Below are 20,205 nucleotides of genomic sequence, written 5' to 3' on the forward strand. Positions count from 1 at the left end.
CTCCCCTGCAAGGGGATTTTATTGAATATGGTTCCCATTTCCTCCTTATTTACGTCCCACCTCCTTAATCCCATCAAATGTTGACTTATTTCTGGAATAAGTGAGGTTTTATTAAGGATGGGGGCTTCCCTGATAGCTCAGCTAGTGAAGAAACTGCCTGCAACACAGGAGACACAGGAGATGGAGGCTCGATCCTGGGATCAGGAAGATCCCCTGGAGGAGGGCATGGCAACCCGCTCCAGTATTCTTGCCTGGAGAATCCAATGGACAGAGGAGCCTGGCGGGCTACAGTCCATGGGGTCGCAACGAGTTGGACACAAGTGAGCGACTGAGCACAAGCTATAATCAATTCTGAAAAGTTCTTGAAAAGGCAGTTTACTGTCTCTCTGTCTTAACAGATGCTTGACGTCCAGTGTGTGTTTACAATCAGAGCATTTCTCAGACGAGCCCGTTTCAGGTGCTTAGTAGCCACATGGGACTGGAGCTACCTTAATAGACAGTGAAATCAAGACCCTTTCACCAGTTCAGTGAAGAGTCTAATGATGAACCATGTCCTTCATGTAAGCAGCATCTCATAGCTCAGGACCAGGACCATCATTACCTAGTACCAGGGACAGCACACAGTAGGTTCTCTGTGTTTAAATGTGTGGGGGCAGATTCCAAGGAGGAATAATCAGTCAACACATTAAATCATTATCATGCATATTTTCTGCAGACAGGGATGACAGTTGAACACTTTGAAGAGGCAGTGGCCGTCTTATCTGCCTGCCTTCTCTCCTCAAACCCGTGTACCTGAACTGTGGACAAGTCCGCTGGCCACAGTGCATCAGCTCCCTGCAGAAGGAGCCCAATGGGGGCGATTGATTGTACCCCTTCTGCTCTCTGGCCTTCAGAAGGATGAACTCAGGGCTATTTCCCAGCTGAGGGACCTGGTACCCAAGATCCAACTATCAACTGATGATTGCCATGATCAGTTTAAAGTATTCTAATGCTGTTGTTCAGCCACTAAGTCAAGTTTGACTCTGTGACCCCATGGACTGCAGCATACAGTCTAATGTCACCTCTCTGTTTATTTTCATCAGTGGTATTTCTTAGTCCCTGTGAGTCCAGAAACCTTTCCAGCAGTCATGGCCCAGAACACAGGGACAGGCTGGAGGTCCAATGAGAGGCTCAAGGAGGGGGCTCCATGGGTGACTTAGAACAAATGACAAAGTCCTTGCAGAGTCCTGTGGACTCAAGGGAGACCTGAGGATTCTGAAGGAAACTCTGGCTTCAAAGGGGGCGTTTTCCAGATTAAACAGACCTGAGGCCATAAATAGAAAGGGCTGTGGAACTTCAACTCAGGAGAAAGCCCAGCCTCCAGACCCCATGCTGATGATCAGTGAGAACACTTTGGAACAGTTTGGAAGAGTGAGACCATGAGGAAAAATGCCCAACGGGAGACACAGTGAAGGGACCCCGGTGCTCTGTGAGTGTCCCTCCCCCAGCTGTGACTTTCACTGTAAACTTGGGTTCTCCCACAGGGAACACAGAAAACTCTCCCTGCCCTCTGCTCAGCTGCTCACGGGGACCTTCTCAGTAATTGCCAGGAGTAGTCACTAGTCCCCAGGCGTGGGTGAGGGTGAGGAGCACTGGGGGTAAGATCTGCCCCCACTGGAGACGCCCCAGACTCTCCATGCAGACAGTGTCACCTCCGCTCCAGATGACATGATAATGGCTCCTCTGTGGGGAGAGCAGCCCAGGGACCCTGTCCCTATAACTGGGGCCCATGCTGACTGACACTTCGCTGCACAGAGTGTGGAGCCAAGTGCAGGCAGGTGAGTGCTCCCTTGTGTTCAGTCTCGGCAGGAATCAGGACAGCCGGCTCTCAGCAGGAGAGGAGCTCATAGCTGGGCAGGTGGAAGGCGGGAATGTGCTGGGGTTTGTATCTGAATGGGACCAGAGCCATGAGTTCACTGTAAATCTCCTTCTGAGATTACTTCCACATCAGCGTCCTCCGATTTACTAAGAAGCCCATCAAAGTCAGTCTGGAATTTCTGGGACAGTGTTTTGGTCTCCAGCATTTCTTCCTAATTTAGAATTCCCCTCTCCTGCTCTCGTTGCCCAGCTGTTCCCGCACCTGTCTGCTTTATCCACTGGAGCCCTCAGCACAGTGATCATAGCTGATTTAGGTTCCTGGTCTGACCATTCCAACTTTCCTGCCATGTCTGCATCTGATGCTCGCTCTGTGTCTTCAAACTGTTTGGGTTTGGGGGGTCTTTTCTTTGTTTTTGCCTTTCAATGCACCTAGGAGTTTTTTCTTGTTATCTGGACGCATTGTAGTGGGTAAAAAGAGTGCCTGTTAATAAACCTTTGGTGATGTGGTGGTGAGCTGTGGGGATGACCTCAGAGAGACAGCAGTGAGGGGTTCTGAAAAGAGATCTTCGTTCCCTGCCCAGGAATTGAACCTGGGGCGCCTGAATGAAAACCAGGAGTCCTACTTGCCAGAACACCAGGGGCCTGAGGCTAGAAGCAAAGTGACCCTGGTTCTTTCCCCCATTAGAAAGCAAGAATGTCTCAAGAAGGCAAAAACTGTTTAAAAAAAAACAGGTATAAAGTTCATTATTAGAGACACAGCAAAGCATGTGGGCGAGCACACAGAGAAGAATTCGTTTAAGACAGAAGTGGGGCGAGACCCACCCAGAGAAAGGGCGTGGGCGTCCTGAATGTGGAGCACAGGAAGAGGTGACGGAAACCCCTCGTTTAGGACCATCCTTCCAGGTCTGTCTTTGAGCTTTAGCTTTAGTCCATCAGTCATATCCGACTCTTTGTGACCCCATGGACGGCAGCCCACCAGGCTCCTCAGTCCATGCAATTCTCCAGGCAAGAATACAATGGAGTGGTTGCCATTTCCTTCTCCACGGGATCTTCCCAATCCAGGGATGGAACCTGGGTCTCCTGCATTGCAGGCAGACCCTTTACCATCTGAGCCACCAGGCAGCCCGTGTATAACTATCATCACCATCTATTCCCAAAACTTCATCATCCCAACAGACACTTGCTACTCATTAAACAACCTTCTTTCCCTCAGTAGAGCTGAGGGGTTCTGCTTTCGGGTTCAATGAATGTGCCTACTCCAAGTAACTTTTATAAGTGGAATCATATTCTATTTTTCCATCTGTGCCCGACTTGCTTCATTAAGCATGTTTTCAAGGGGCATTTGTGTTGTAGCATATATCAAATACGCTACATATTTCCTTTTCACAGCTGAATACTATTCCTGTGCAGTATAGGAGGACATTTTGCCTATCCACTCATCTACTGATGGACCTGGGGCTGTTTCCACTTACTGGTTACTGTGAACGATGCTTCTGTGAATGGTGGTGTGCACATACGCCATCTGTTTTTAGAAATCCAGTTTCATTGTAAACACAGCGATGCTCACCTGTTAATATATTGTCCGTGGCTGCCTTCCCAGCTGCATAAAAACATGGAGTTGCTCAGTTGCATCTGGACCTACAAAACCTAAAATACCACTCTCTGTCCCTTTACAGAAAAAGTTTGCTGATCTTTGGTCTATATGATGGGATTTCACTCAGAGAAAATGGGATTCAACTATAGTGGAATTTTTCTTTTTGAAAGAAGAAATGATTTCTGAGATTACCAAATGATGGTATTTACTAGCAAAAAGGACATTTGTCAGTAGGTCTTTAAAAACTCCACAAAAACAAACCAACCAAACTTCTGTTGGTCTAAATTCTAAATAATTGCTGTGGTTACTGTACGATTTCATATTATATACTTAAAATATTGTCTTTCTTTACCTTTGGCCAATTACCTTGTCTTTTTCTTTTTTTTTAATTACTTTACAATATTGTAGTGTTTTTTGCCATACATTGACATGAATCAGCCATGGGTATACATGTGTTCCCCATCCTGAAGCCACCTCCCACCTCCCTCCCCATCCTATCTCTCTGGGTCATCCCAGTGCACCAGCCCTGAGCACCCTGTCTCATGCATCAAATCTGGACTGGTGATATGATAATATACATGTTTCAATGCTATTCTCTCAAATCATCCCACCCTCGCCTTCTCCCACAGAGTCCAAAGACTGTTATATACATCTGTGTCTCTTTTGCTGTCTCGCATATAGGGTTATCATTACCATCTTTCTCAATTCTATATATATATATATATATTAGTACACTGTATTGGTGTTTTTCTTTCTGCCTTACTTCACTCTGCATAATAGGCTCAGGTTTCATCTACCTCATTATGACTGATTCAAATGCATTCTTTTTAATGCCTGAGTAATACTCCATTGTGTATATGTGCCACAGCTTTCTTATCCATTTGTCTGCCGATGGACATCTAGATTGCTTCCATGTCCTGGCTATTATAAACAGTGCTGCGATGAACGTTGGGGTACACGTGTCTCTTTCAATTCTGGTTTCCTCAGTGTGTATGCCCAGCAGTGGGATTGCTGGGTCATATGGCAGTTCTATTTCCAGTTTTTTAAGGAATCTCCACACTATTCTCCATAGTGGCTGTACTAGTTTGCATTCCCACCAACAGTGTAAGAGAGTTCCCTTTTCTCCACACCCTCTCCAGCATTTATTGTTTGTAGATTTTTGGATAGCAGCCATCCTGACCAGCGTGAGATAGTACCTCACTGTGGTTTTTTTATTTGCATTTCTCTGATGATGAGTGATGTTGAGCATCTTTTCATGTGTTTGTTAGCCATCTGTATGTCTTTTTTGGAGAAATGTCTGTTTAGTTCTTTAGCCCATTTTTTGATTGGGTCATTTATTTTTCTGGAATTGAGCTTCAGGAGTTGCTTGTATATTTTAGAGATTAATTCTTTGTCAGTTGCTTCGTTTGCTGTTATTTTCTCCCATTCTGAAGGCTGTCTTTTCACTCTGCTTATAGTTTCCTTCGTTATGCAAAACCTTTTAAGTTTAATTAGGTCCCATTTGTTTATTTTTGCTTTTATTTCCATTACTCTTGGAGGTGGGTCATAGAGGATCCTGCTGTGATTTATGTCAAAGAGGGTTTTGCCTATGTTTTCCTCTAGGAGTTTTATAGTTTCTGGTCTTACATTTAGATCTTTAATCCATTTTGAGTTCATTTTTGTAAATGGTGTTAGAAAGTGTTCTAGTTTCATTCTTTTACAAGTGGTTGACCAGTTTTCCCAGCACCACTTGTTAAAGAGATTATCTTTTCTCCATTGTATATTCTTGCCTTCTTTGTCAAAGATAAGGTGTCCATAGGTGCCTGGATTTATCTCTGGGCTTTCTATTTTGTTCCATTGATCTATATTTCTGTCTTTGTGCCAGTACCATACTGTCTTGATGACTGTAGCTTTGTAGTAGAGCCTGAAGTCAGGCAGGTTGATTCCTCCTGTTCCATTCTTCTTTCTCAAAATTGCTTTGGCTATTCGAGGTTTTTTGTATTACCATACAAATTGTGAAATTATTTGTTCAAGTTCTGTGGAAAATACTGTTGGTAGCTTGATAGGGGTTGCGTTGAATCTATAGATTGCTTTGGGTAGTATACTCACTTTCACTATATTGATTCTTCTGATCCAAGAACATGGTATATTTCTCCATCTATTTGTGTCATCTTTGATTTCTTTCATCAGTGTTTTATAGTTTTCTATATATAGATCTTTCGTTTCTTTAGGTAGATTTATTCCTAAGTATTTTATTCTTTTGTTCCTTGTCTCTTTCTTGACACCTGACTGATTCCTGAACCCTCCCCAACATGCATGGGCAACCTTTTGCTAAGACGGATCCCACCGCAAAGACTTGTGGGTGCATGTCCACCCTTATTAGGGGGTGGGGTCTCCTCCCTTTTTGGCCCCTGGGAAGCCTTCCTGCTCTTGTACAGACAGGGAAGTCTTCCTTGACCTCAGGCCTGGGCACAGTATCTCTTTACCCCAGCAGGACTCAGCTTCTGCCACTAGGTTTGTCCTTGGAGTGTGTGCGTGAGAGTAAGCCTTCAGTTTTACTCCACTCGACGAACACAAGCTGTCCAGCCCAGGGGCCCCTCTATCTCCTTTCTCAGGGAGAAGGGAGGTTCCACCTCCTATGATGAGGTCTCAGTCGGTCCCTGAGCCTGTGCCTCTGGACTGTGAACCCCCTGTTTCTCCATGTTTTTCTCCCCCTTGGGTGGGACAGCACAGCTGGAGTGGGCTAGAGCTGCGGATTTCCCTTCCCAGGTGAGTCAGGCTCTGTGCAAACCCTGCTGGTTAGGCTCTAGTTAACTACCTTCCCAGGAAAGCAGATTCAGTTAAGAAGAACCCAGTGCTCTGATGTATTTGAAAATGTTTGCTTTCGTCTCCCAGTAATGGAAGCAGAAGGGGATGGATTTCTCTCTGATATCAGCTGAGGGAAATATCACCAGACTCACAGGACTGTGGGATGAGTAGTCCTCCTGGAGATTCTAACTGTGAGACTCCTACACACTGAATCCCCATCGATCCATCGTTATGACGAAGGATTTCCTACCCAGGGCTTCTTCCCGAGGGCTTTCTGCTCAGGAATCTCTGCTCCAATGTCTTGATTCCTTCTCTTCCCCCGCTGTCTCTTCCCTAGTGGAGGCAATGATTCCCCTCTCACCTCTCTTACTGATCCAAGAATTTTCAGTCTATTCAGTGTTTTCCTTGTTTTTAGGACATAGAGGTGACTCCCAAGCTCCTCACACAAGGATCTAGAAAGTGCAGGTCCACAGCTGATTTTTTAAGTTATACTGTGTGTGGTAATTCTGATGAAATATGAGTTTCAAGTGTAAATAACTGACTCTCCTGCAACTGTGTTTAAATTAGTTGTGCAGTCTTAAAGCTCACCGGCATTGTGCATCTTCCATTTCTTTCTAAACACACGCTTACAATACGCAGGAATGTCTCTAAGGGGTTAGTGTATCTGCTAGTCTGTCTCCTGTCACATCATCATACACTTAGTACAGATTTTGTAACATCTATTATGCATCACACCATGTTACTGAACAAGTGATGTGGTTCTTAACTTCATGAACCTTACCTGCTGGTGGAGAATAAGGAAATGCCAAAACAATAGAATTAAATATAATCAGAGTAAAAAGTGTAACCGGTATCATGCATGTGTGCTCCAGGTTGAGCCCCTCCTGTGGAGCATGACCGTGTCTCCCTTCTCAGAAGAGGAGAAAGGAATTCTTTCCCAGTGTTGGTTCTGTGAGAAGACTGCTGTTGTAGACACCCGCACAGCCCCCTTTCCGCTCCAGGCCAATCTGACATCCTCTCCATGTCTGTTCACAAAGAAGCCCTGAGAAACGCAGGGGAGGCAGCTGTGAAAATCATCTTTCTGCTCCAGGTGGTGGTTGGGGCTCTGGGCAATGCCATCCTTTTCTCCCGCAGCATCTCTCCAGCCTTGCTGGGCCACAAGCAGAGACCCACACAGATGGTTCTGCCACATTTGGCCATGGCCAACCTCCTGGTTCTTCTCTCCCCTGGCATTCCCCACATAATGGCAGTTTTTGTGTCAAGGAAGTCCCTGTCCAGCCTTGGGTGTAAGTTTGTGTATTATATACAAAGGATGGCTCTCAGCACTTCCCTGTGTTCCACTTCTGTCCTGAGCACCTATCAGTCCTTCACTCTCACCCTGAGGAGACCGGAGTGGGTGATGCTCAGAGGAAGAGCCCCCAAGTTCATTGGTCCTTCCTGCTGCACCTGCTGGATTCTCAGTCTCTTAATGTACATCCCTGTTCCTCTGAAAATCACTGGTCCTCAGGACACACACAACTATACTGATTCACAAGGCAATTGGTTCTGCTCAATCTCAGATAATGTCACAAGCTTTGGCTACTTGTGGTTCATCTCTGATGCCGTGTTTCTTACCCTCATGGTCTGGTCCAGTGGCTCCATGGTGCTTCTCCTGCTCAGACACCGCCAGAGGGTGCAGTATATTCACACCCCCACTGGACACCACAGATGCCCCCCAGAGACCAGAGCCACCCACACCATCCTGATGCTGGTGGTCACCTTCATCATTGTTTACATACTGAATTCCACTTTTTCTTTTTATCTCACTGTTCTTGTAGAGTTTCGTCTGTGGTTGATGCAGACTTCTGATGTCTTGGCCTCATGTTTTCCCACTGTTTCCCCCTTTCTGCTGCTCCTAAGGGATCCTAAAACTCCTAGGATCTGCTATGGAGTCAATAGAAATAATGCTTAATGTGATAAATATCTAGTAGATGCCTTCAATAATAACTAATTCTCTTCTTTAAGTATTGAGTGACTATTTTTATTAAAGTACAATAAGTGTGACATTATATCACTTCAGGACTTACATTATGATTGAATATTTGTATACATTACAGATGATGAGTTCAATAAATCTAGTTAACATCTACCCACCTCCACACGGTACTGTACCGATGGAACTTTTTTCTTGTGGTGAAACCTTTGAAGATTGATTCTCTTACCACTTTTCATCATGTGACACAGTATACTTAACTACTGAACCATGTTGTACATTACATATCCGTGACTTACTTACTTTATAACTGGAAGTTGCTACTGTTGAAGTCAGTGCTGTGCTGTGCTTAGTCGCTCAGTCATGTCCATCTCTGCGACTTCATGGGCTGCAGCTCGTCAGGCTCCTCTGTCCATGGGGATTCTTCAAGCAAGAATACTGGAGTGAGTTTCCATTTCCTTCTCCAGTGATGGAATATTACATAGCCATAAAAAAGAATGAGATCATGCCATTTGCAGCATCATGGATAGACCTCAAGAGCACTATGCTAATTGAGATAAACGGCACAGAGAAAGACAAGTACTGTGTGGCAGCTTCTGTGCGTGTAATCTGAAGAAGCTGAACTCAGGAGCAGAGAGTGAGAGAGTGGTTTCCAGGGGCCGGGAGGTCAGGGGAATGAGGAGATGTTGGTCAAAGGGCACTGAGTTGCGGTTATAAAATGAATACATTCTGAGGATCTGATGCGCCGCCAGGGCCGGCAGCTACCAGCGCTGCACTACACGCTCACCTTATACTAGAAAGTCAGTGAGAGACACATCGCCCATGCTGTCACCACCAGCCGGGAGAAAAGCTAACTCTCTGGGGCGATGGAGGTGTCAACCTTCCTGTGGCAATAATTTCACAGTCTATTCCTGTATCAAAGCACCACGCTATACACCTCACACTCACATATCTTCCATGTCAGTGATATCTCAGTAAAGCTTCCTGAACCAGTCAAGATGCTGGGGCTTCCCCAGCGGCCCAGTGGTTAGGACTTCGCCTTCCATCGCAGGGGGCACGTGTTCCATCCCCGGTCGGGGAGCTAAGATCCCACACGCCTCTCGGACAAAAGTGAAAAACGTAAGACAGAAGCAATACTGTAAGAAATTCAGTAAGGACTTTAAAAATGGTCCACATTGTGGGGGGGGCGGGGACTCTTTAAAAAGAAATAAAGGCCCTGTGACGTTCTCCGTGCTTCCTGCTGGAGGACACACCGCGCCTGCCTGTCCCAGCCCTGTCACGGGCGCCTGACAGGTGTCTCCATGTTACACGGACCAGGGGCCTTGCGATCGGTCAGCGAGTTCTTTGCTGGGAGACGTCCTGAGACTGTCCTAGTATGCGGCTGCTCATCCCGGCGCACCTCCTCAGCTCCCACCCCAACGCCCTCCCGAGTCAAAACACGCGCAGTGGTCTCATTTCAGCCTTCAGCGTTTACTGGTAGGAGTCTGTTGAAGGAAGAGACTTCCCTTCAGCCATGTGTGCGTGCAATCATTCGCTCTTTCCCTCATTCATTTTTACTCAGACCAGATAAACTCCTAAAGCAGAGGGGCCCAGCAGCCTCTGAAAGCGTGAGGAGAGACGCGGACACCGAAGGGCTCTTTGTTTGTTTTATTTGGAGGATAATTGCTTTACAATGTTGTGGTGGCTTCTGCCATACATCGACAGGAATCGGCCACAGGCATACACATGTCCCCTCCCTCCCACCTCCCACCCCTTAGGGAGCACTGGGTTGAGCTCCTCGCATCTTACATCAAACTCCCACTGGCTCTCTGTTTTACATACGTTAATGTGTATGTTTCAATGCTATTTTCTCAAATCATCCCACTCTCTCCTTGCCCCACTGTGTCCACGAGCCTGTTCTCTCCATCTGTATCTCTATTCCTGCCCTCCAAATAGGCTCATCAGTTCCATCTTTCTAGATTCCATATACATCTGTTAATATGTGATACTTGTCTCTTTCTCACTCACTTCACTCTGCGTAATAGGCTCTAGATTCAGTCACTTCACTAGAAGTGACTCAGTGTGCTCCCTTTATTGCTGAGTAATATTCATTACACACACACACACACACACACACACATATATATACCACAACCTGTTTATTCATTCACCTCTCGATGGACATACAGGGCTCCAAAGCGCACTCTGAGTCCAGAGCAGGAGAGGAGACGTGTTGAGCAGAGGCTGAAGTGTTCAGCATCCTGGTTGTCAATCAGTTTTCGGCCGTTGCTTGTCCTGTGTCATCTGGGGTGGATTACCACGGCCCACACTGAGCCTCCTGGGGGCCTTGCCAGCACCCAGTGAGCATCTGTAGGACTGGGTTGCATGAGGCAAGATGGCGGCGGGTTTCATCCCCAAGTCACGTAGCAGAGTCACCTTGCTTGCTTAAAAAAGCAAGCACTTTTCTAACTCAGTCTACACAAATGTTATGATGATCAACAGCTTGTTACTGGGCTTCCCTGGTGCCTCAGTAGTAAAGAACCTGCCTACCAATGCAGGAGACACAGGTTCAATCCCTGGGTCAGGAAGATCCCCTGGAGAAGGAAATGGCAACCCACTCCCGTGTTCTTGCCTGGAAAATCCCATGGGTGGAGGAGCTTGACGGGCTACAGTCTATGTAGTTGCAAAAGAATCAAATACAACTGACCAACTGAACAACAAAAACATGAGTTAGTCATAATTCCTCCAATTAAAAACCAAACTCTAGGGCTTATCGTACCCTTCCCCTCTTCTGTGCTTATAAATATTCCACCAACAGTGAGAAACCTGGACTATATCCACCTCAGTCTATGTATCATCTGTTGAAAGGTGGCTTAGATGCTTATAACCCAATGCCTAACCACCCTGCCTATCTTTTGTCTATATTGTTGGATTAGCCAAAAAGTTCATTCGTGTTTTTCCATACATCTTCCAGAAAAACCCAAATGGACTTTTTAGCCAACCTAAGACATAACTGAAGAGAAAAATCTAATACCTTCGTGTAAGGAGAATAGCTACTGTAAATAGGAAGATTTTGTTCCAGTTATAGCCATTTGTGCTGTATATAAAAACATTCACCTACTCAGGGTCCAAGATTGCTGGGAGAAATATCAATAACCTCAGACATGCAGATGATACCACCCTTATGGGAGAAAGCAAAGAAAAACTAGAGAGCCTCTTGATCAAAGTGAAAGAGGAGAGTGAAAATTTGACTTAAAGCTCAAACTTCAGAAAACTAAGATCATGGCATCCAGTCCCATCACTTCATGGGAAATAGATGAGGAAAACAGTGGAAACAGTGGCAGACTTTATTTTGGAGGGTTCCAAAATCACTGCAAATGATGACTTCAGCCATGAAATTAAAAGATGCTTACTCCTTGGAAGGAAAGTTATGACCAACCTAGACAGCATATTAAAAAGCAGAGACATTACTTTGCCAACAAAGGTCCATCTAGTCAAGGCTATGGTTTTTCCAGTAGTCATGTATGGATGTGAGAGTTGGACTATAAAGAAAGCTGAGTGCTGAAGAATTGATGCTTTTGAACTGTGGTGTTGGAGAAAACTCTGGAGAGTCCCTTGGACTTCAAGGAGATCCAACCAGTCCATCCTAAAGGAAATAAGTCCTGAATATTCATTGGAGGGACTGGTGTTGAAGCTGAAACTCCAATACTTTGGCCACCTGATGCAAAGAACTGACTCTTTGGAAAATACCTTGATGCTGGGAAAGATTGAAGGCCTGAGGAGAAGGGGATGACAGAGGATGAGATGGTTGGATGGCATCACTGACTCAATGGACATGGGTTTGGGTGGACTCCGGGAGTTGGTGATGGACAGGGAGACCTGACGTGCTGTAGTTCATGGGGTCACAAAGAGTCGGACACGACTGAGCGACTGAACTGAACTGAACAGTGTCCAAGTGAGTTTCCCCAAGAAAATTCTGGTTTGGGGAAGAAGTGGAATCACAGAAGTAAAGTGAATGAGCTATTTGTGCCTTTGCAGTAAACGTGAAGAAGGTGCCTATAGGGGTGTGGGTCTTGGCCTCCATGACCTGAAAAGTGACAGTGGACAGGACTTGGGCGTTGACAGTTCCTCATCCTAAATGGTGACTTGAGAAGACTCTGAATTAGCCCCAAAAGAAGAATGAAGACGTGAACACAGACCCAGTAGGAAGCAAAAGACAGCAAAAAAGAGCAACTTCTCAGTGGAAAGCCTGTCAGAAGGCCACGGGGATGTGTGGTTGGCCCAGGGCCGGGGCGTTTCGGACCATCACGTGGGGTGGGTGTGGGGCAGTAGAAGCACTATATACAAGGAGGCGCTTGAGGCAAATCCCTTTCAATATATGTTTATGTTTTTAAATTATGAAAGTATGATGACACATTTGCAGGAGACCTGGAAAATACAGAACAAGGTTACATATAGTTCCACTATATATTACAACTATTTTTAAGTGGATAAATTAAGATTTTTTATTTGGAGTTTCAATATCAAAAATTAATAGAATGAATATACAAAGAAGTAGAAAGAGTAGATCCGAAGAGCACTGTGAACCAATTCAACATAATTAAGATTTACATAATTTTCACACAGCAACAGGGTACAAATTCGATTCAAGTTCCCATAGACTGTAAACCAGGAGACACTGGAATACATCCTGGCACATAAAACAAGGTGCCAAAATCTCGTGGTCTACAGGTGCTGACATCATACAGAGTCTGTTCTCTTACCACTTGGAATTACGTTAGAAATCAACGTCAAAAGATATTTGGAAACAACCCACATATTTGCTGGGGGAAATTGAGGGCAGGAGGAGAAGGGGGCGACAGAGGATGAGGTGGTTGAATGGCATCAGTGACTCAATGGGCATGAGTTTGAGCAAATTCCAGGAGATGGTGAAGGACAGGGATGCCTGCTGTGCTGCAGTCCATGGGGCGCAGAGAGTCAGAGACGACCGACTGACCGGACAACAACGCGTATTGTCAAGTGCAGCGTGACATTTACCGAGAGAGATCTTCGACTTGGCCATCAAAAGGCACGTGAGGCAGATTTTTATAAAGCATCAGCGAGAAGGTGTTTTAGAGTCATGGGCTGCGTGGTCTCTGCCACACCTATTAAGGCCACCTTTGCAGGTAGACGCTGCCCATAGACAATGTGAAAACAGGTGTGACTGCGTCCCTACAAAGCACTCGAATAACTGTCCCAATAAAAGGCATCGTCCTCCCGTGGAGGCCTGGGGGCATTAGGGATCCACAGCATTTTGAGGTGGGAAAGATGGCTTCAAAATGGGCTGCCTTCCAGATTAGAAAAAGAGCTCCGGCCGTAAAGAGCAGGAACCATGGAGCCTGAAGTCACTGGAGCCAGACTCCTGACCGGGATGGAGCTCAGAGCTGTGACAAGATGACGCCTCCCTGAGGAGCACGCCCAGGAGAAAGCGCAGGAAGGAAGTGACTGGTGCACCTTCGCTTGTCCCTTTAACGCCTGATTATGCTTTCTCAGCTTTGATTTTCCACAGAGGACACAGAAGTGTTTTCACCTGTGGTCTGGCTGTTCAGTTAGGATCTTTAATTGCTTAATCACTTGAGAGGGGGATGAATAGCATGGGAGATAAAACCGACTCCTCATGGGACACGCACCACGCTCTCCATGCAGACAGCGTGGCCGACCCAGCCACTGCAGGGGTGGTGGCGTCTGTGGGGACAGCAGGTCTGGGGGCCCTGTCCCTGTAACTGTAGACTCACCAGCCCCTGGCCCACCCTGGTCGACAGTTCCCTGCCCAGAGCTCTGGAGCCAGGTCCGGGCAGGTGTGCGCTGCCTCGTGTTCAGTCTCAGGGCAGAAAACAGACAGGACAGAGGAAGTCTCCAGGGAGAGGACCGTGGAGCTCTGTCTGGGCACCAACCTTGGGCAGGAGACGTGCTGACCCTGCCTCTGCGTGTCCACACCCGGGCTCCGGCTGGATGAGGGGGCAACTTAGGGAGCAGAGAGGGGGGTTTTCAGTGGGGCCCTCGGAGGATTTCACATAAGCGAGCTTCAAGTCAGGACTTTTGCTGCGAAAGAAGGTTTTTAAAATGAGATTCACTGCGGCTACAGTAAAACCTAGCATTCTGGAGTCCCAGGGAGTCTGCAGGGAATCATAATTCAGAGGAGAGCTCAGACAGATGGATGTCTGCATTTCCTCCATCTGCTGTGGGAGGTGCTGGGGAAGAGCCAGAGGGGAGGCCCCCCGGGTGCAGACGCTGAGGGTAGAGCATCTATGAGGGGAAGAGAGCAGTGCCCGTCCTCCCACGGCTCTCAGGGCATTGGGGACAGGGGACAGAGGAGGAAGAGAAACAACAGTGTGCGTGTTATTATAAGACTAAGAGCGAGGCTTGGTGGTGGTGACTGAAGATGGCCAGCAGATGTGGATGACCCAGTGAAACCAGCTGACTGGAGTATGAGGAGCAGCGAGGCGAGTGAAGTGGTGGGAGAGGGGGTTCCAGGAGGAGGGGGAACAGGAGTTGATGTGATGAAGCCAACGTGCGTTTCTTGCTTTTTTTAGCTAAGTAAGTTCAGCTGGACTTATAAAAAGGATGCAAGGACAGCAGAGCTGCAAAACAAAATGAGTTTCTTGAGTGAGAGCGTCCTCACATTCCTGCCAGGGGTAAGTAACGAAATGAATGTGTTCTTTTCAGAAAACCAACTCTTGGTTTTGTTGACCTTTTCTGTTGTTTCTCTGGTTTCCATTGTGCTCACTTCTGCACTAGGCTTTGTTATTTCCTTCCTCCTGCTAACTTTGGGCTTAGTTGGTTCTTTTTAGTTTTGTGACATATAAAGTTTGACATCTTTTGTTTTTTCCTTTTGCTCTTATTACTTCTATTTTAAAATTTTAAGAAACAATCTTCTCTTTATCAGTAATTAGAAATTACTTATTTCAGTAACTAGAGACAATGCATATAAGTTTATACTGATACCCACAGAACCTTAATCTTCCTTAGGAAATTTAGCATTACTGTGGCTTCCTGCTTTCTAAAATGTTTTTCAGAAAATGAATCCCCTTGAAGAATGTTTTGTATTATACAGACTAGTTTATGTTATGTTGGAAAGTTACATTTCAAACAAAAATGTTTTTAGTTGAGCACAATCCCAGTGTTTGCTGTACTGGTCAGTAGTATCCAGTATATTCCTGTATATAGTTCCAATATCCCGTATATGTTGTTCCAGTATCCAGTATATAGTTGTTATGCTAAAAATCTCCCTCTTAACTTTTCCACCTTACGAAACTGGTCCCTACAGAACTCACCTAAAAAAAGGTCATTATTTTCTCTCTCCCCAGATACTAGTAGCCACCATTTTATGTTAATGTTATATATATTTGACGACTTATATGCCACATGTGTGTGGAATTCTAAAGCACTTGTGTGTGTGTGGTGGGTTTATTTCACTGGAATATTGTCTTCGGGTTTTATCCATGCTGTTCCTTCCTTTTAAAGGCCGAATAATATTCCATTGAGCTTTTACACTGTATTTTATTTACCATTGATCAGAAGGTCAACATTTTCATTGTTTTCACCTCTTCACTGTTGGAAAAGTGCTGCTATGGACATGAGTTTGCAAATGTCTCTTCAGGCCTTTGCTTTCTGTTATTTTGGACATGTCCCTAGTATTTGGACGACTTGGTCCTGTGGTGTTTCTAGTTTCGATTTTTTGAGGATCTGCCATGTGTTTCCCATAGTGGTTGCTGCATTTTATAAAGTTAACAACAGTGCACAAGTGTTTGAATGTCTCCTCCTCCTCGAAGCAGTTGTTATTTTCTGGGTTTTTTCAAGAGTAACTATGCTAATTTGTGTAAGATAATGTCTTATTTTGGTTTTGTTTTGCATTTAGCTAAAAATTCATCATCTTAAGCACCTTCTCATTTTCTGCTTGCCCATTTGTGTATCCTTTTTAGAGAAATGTCTATTTAAAATCATTTGGTCATTTGTTAATCAGGTTGTTAAGTGGCAGGAGTTCTTTATATATTTTAGATACATTTAATATATTTATTAACACCTTATCAGATATGTGACTTGCAAGCATTTTCTCCTGCTTTGTAAATTTATTTCACTCTGTTGGCTGTGTTCTTTTACCAGTTTTGAGGTTGACGAGGTCTCATTTGGGGTTTTTTTTGGTTGTGCCGGGTCATCGTTGCTGCATGCAGGTACTTGGAAATGCTGCCCACACCGTTCTGATGCTGATGGTCACCTCTGTCACCTGCTAATTACTGAATTCTGTTCTTGCTGCTTGCATCATCGCTTTAGTGGGATGTCACATATGGTTGGTGCAGGCCTTTTACATTGTGGGCTGCATGTTTTCCTGCCCTTTGCCCCTGGCTGCTGATTTCTAGACACCCTAGAGCTCCTTGTTTCTGCTCTTGAAATGATTTAAATGACTGTTGAGAATCTATTGATATAGTCAGTTTCAATAACAGCCATGTTTACATTGTTGAGTAGTAATTCACTGAATAACAGTTGTTTACATAAAACCCACAGTGACCTTTTTTCATTTTCAGTTGAATTATAATTGTCATAAAACGTTGTGTACATTGGTGTACAGTGTGTTGCTTTTATACACTTGTATATTGCAATGACCACCACCATAGGATTAGTTCAGGGCTTTAGCCCATCAAATAATTATCATTTCTTTTTTTATGGTGGTAACAGTTAAGATCTAGTCTGTTAGCAACTTTGAAACTTATAATACAGTATTGTTGACTATAATCACTACTCTGTGCGAAATCTCTGCAGAACTTATTTATCTACTCACTCCAGTTTATACCCTTAAATACACATCACCAACTTCCCACCCCACCCCCAACCCCCGCCTCTGGTAACCACTGTTCTACTCTCTGTTTTTATGAGTTTGGTTTTTTAAGATTTCACATATAAGTAATAACATACTGTACTTATCTTTGACTTACTTCACTTAGCTTAATGCCTTTAAGGTCCATCTATGTTGTCACAAATAGCATGATTCCCATCTTTCTAATGGCTGGATTACATATATATATATATATATATATAGAGAGAGAGAGAGAGAGAGAGAGAGAGAGAGAAAAGAGAGAGAAAAGAGAGAGAGAAAAGAGAGAGAGAAAAGAGAATGGCAATGCACTCCAGTACTCTTGCTTGGAGAACTCCATGGACAGAGGAGCCCGGCGGGCTACAGTCCCTGGGATCACACAGCTGATTAACTACCACTCTCACTGTCTCGCTTTCATATATATACATGTATCTCCCAGCTTCATGCCTCTGTTGATGCACACTTCGGTTGTTTCCATTTCTTGGCTATTGTGGGTAGTGCTGCAATAAACGCATGGGTACAGATGCCTCTTCAAGCTTCTGTTTCCATTTCCTCTGGATATATATCCAGCCTGAAGTAGAATCATATGGTAATTTTATTTATGGAGGAACCACCATATTTCTCACAGTGGCTCTACCAATTTATAGCCCCAATAATATACAAGGGTTTATACCAATAAACTAATAATATACATCAGTTTATACCAGTAATGTACAAGGGTTTCATTTTTTCACATTGTCACCAACATTTGTGTTCTTTATGAGAGCTGTTCTAACAGGTGTGAAGTAATATCTCACTGTGATTTTGTATTTTTTCCTGATCAGTGATGCTGAGCATCTTTTCATGTGCCTGTTGGCCATGCAGACACATCTTTGGAAAAGTGTCTATCCATTTCATTTGCCCATTTATCGGGTTATATTCTCCCACTTCATGGATTCTTTTCATTTTGCTATTTCCCTCGATGTGCAGAAGTTTTTAACACTGATGTAGTCCCACTTGTTGATTTTTTCTTTTTGCTTCTGGTGCTTTTGCTTTTGGTGTCATATCTAAAAAATCAGTCATGACTGATGTCAAAGGGACCTTCTTCCCTATGTTTTCTCTCAGGATTTTATAGCATCGGGTTGTACACTTACATCTTTAATTCATTTTGAGTTAATTTTTGTGAGTTGTGTACAATAGGGTTACAATTTCATTTTTCTCCATTTCTTTATTTAGTTTTCCAATACCAGTATGTGGAAGAGATTGCCCTTTCCTCAACAAGTGTCTGTCGCTGCCTTGTCAAACGTTACTTGACAGGAGATGTGTGAATTTACCTCTGGGGTCTCTGGTTTTACTTTGGTCTTGTGTCTGTTTTTGTGCCAGTACCACACCACACACAGTTAATAACTCTAGCTTTGTAGTAATTAACACAGTAAATGTGATGCCTCCAGCTGTGTTTGTCTTTCTCATGATTGCTTGGGCTATTTGAGGTATCTTGTGGTTCTATACAAAATTTGGGGAAATTTTTTTTCTATTTCTGTGAAAGATGCCATTAAAATTTTGTTAAGGACTGCATTGAATCAATAGCTGACTTGTGTACTATGGACACTTTAATAATGTCAGTTTTCCAATCCATGCTATGGATCCTAAGATGCCATGTCTTCTTCAATTTCCTTCATCAAGGAAGTTTAGTTTTCATCAAGACTTTATCAAGTCTCATAGTTTTCATTTGTAGAGAGCCTTCATTCCTTAGTTCAACGTATCCCTAAGTATTTTTTTTCAATCAAGGAGGTGGCTTCAGCTGAAGCCTGATCCCACAGGGGCTGTGAAGTGTGGATGGAAACATAGCTAAAAGCAAGGGTGTGTGGACTCTAGTTCAGTGGGACATTGGCTGGGGGCCTTGGGGGTGGGTCGGAGGGCTCACCCAGTGTGTCCACGTGGGAGAGCTGCGGTTGGCCTGGGCAGGTCTCCAGAGTCTCCTGAGCCCGTCCCTGCAGGTGGGGCTCCGTTTGCCATCCAGGGAGAGGGAATCCATGTGTAGGTCCAACCAGGGAACAGTTTGTAACCGTTGTGTTTGGTTGCTCACTGTTTTCTTTGATATGCTCAGTCAGTGATGCCCGGCCAGGTTTAGGTGTGCACTGGGGCAAGGAGCTGTGAGGTGGTCACTGGAGCATTCAAGACAGCGCGGAGGAGGTCCTGCCACACTCGTGGCTCGTTGTCATCAGTCGCTCAGTCCTGCCCGACTCTTGCCACCCCATGGCTGTAGCTCACCAGGCTCCTCTGTCTGTGGGATTTCCCAGGCAAGAATACTGGAGTGGGTGCCATTTCCTCCTCCAGGGGATGTTCCTAACTCAGAGATCAAATCCACGTCTCCTACATCAGCAGACGAGTTCTTTACCGCTGAGCCACCAGGGAAACCCATTTTATCATGAGTCTCCCCCTAAGTTCATTCGCCTCTGAACATATTGACTGCATGCAGCACAGTTTCCTGCTGAATATGTCATGGTGTATTTCTCAACAGCAGCATCAAAGTTCCAGCTTAGAGGACAATTATTTTAAATTCTCCAGGGAAAGGACATACGAGGGGGCTATCGACAAAACTAGATCCATCTCAGTGTAAATGAGAGTTGAAATCAGACAAGGTGTTCCCGAGGTGTATGTGAGTGGGGTTTTGTTACTATTGGCGGTAGTTTTGTGTGCTTGAAAACGTGGGTTCCAATTGTATTTTTAGGGATCAAGTAGTGTCTTTGAAATCTACATATCCAGAATAAAATAAAACAAGTTATCTGGTGAAGCACAGTGTGAAAGAATTATCCCTAAGATTAGATTTTAAAGCCTGACACCTACTCAGCAGGAAACCTAAGACAGCAGGAGCGTCTGGGATCCAGTGGGCAGTGTGTGGCTGTCCCAGGGCCGGCTGCACCAGGGGCTTTGAGGCAGAGTGGGAGGTGGAGCTGGAAGCCCCACTGCCTTCACCGAGCTGCAGCAGCAGAGTCAGAATGTAACTGTTTTGGGCTGTTGAGTCCCACGTTCTGCATCACACATACTTTCTGTTGTCATTGTAGTGCGGGATCATTGTAAGGCATCCCTGAATTCCAGTAAATTTTTATTTAACAATCAACCAGCATTAATGTACAGTGTTTGTTTTTCTCTTTCTGACTCACTTCACCCTGTATGACAGACTCTGGG

The 20,205-nt window shown here is 44.9% G+C and overlaps 1 protein-coding gene across 1 annotated transcript; it reads left to right on the forward strand.

The window, feature by feature from the left end:
* The first annotated feature begins 7,259 nt into the window (after positions 1 to 7,259).
* Positions 7,260 to 8,189, forward strand: LOC123330206 (vomeronasal type-1 receptor 4-like). The gene has a single exon (XM_044931100.2). It carries the CDS (start codon positions 7,260 to 7,262, stop codon positions 8,187 to 8,189), a length of 930 nt encoding a protein of 309 aa, XP_044787035.2.
* The last annotated feature ends 12,016 nt before the right edge of the window (positions 8,190 to 20,205 follow it).

This window comes from Bubalus bubalis, chromosome 18 (genome assembly GCF_019923935.1).
Source record: "Bubalus bubalis isolate 160015118507 breed Murrah chromosome 18, NDDB_SH_1, whole genome shotgun sequence".
Lineage (NCBI taxonomy): Eukaryota > Metazoa > Chordata > Mammalia > Artiodactyla > Bovidae > Bubalus > Bubalus bubalis.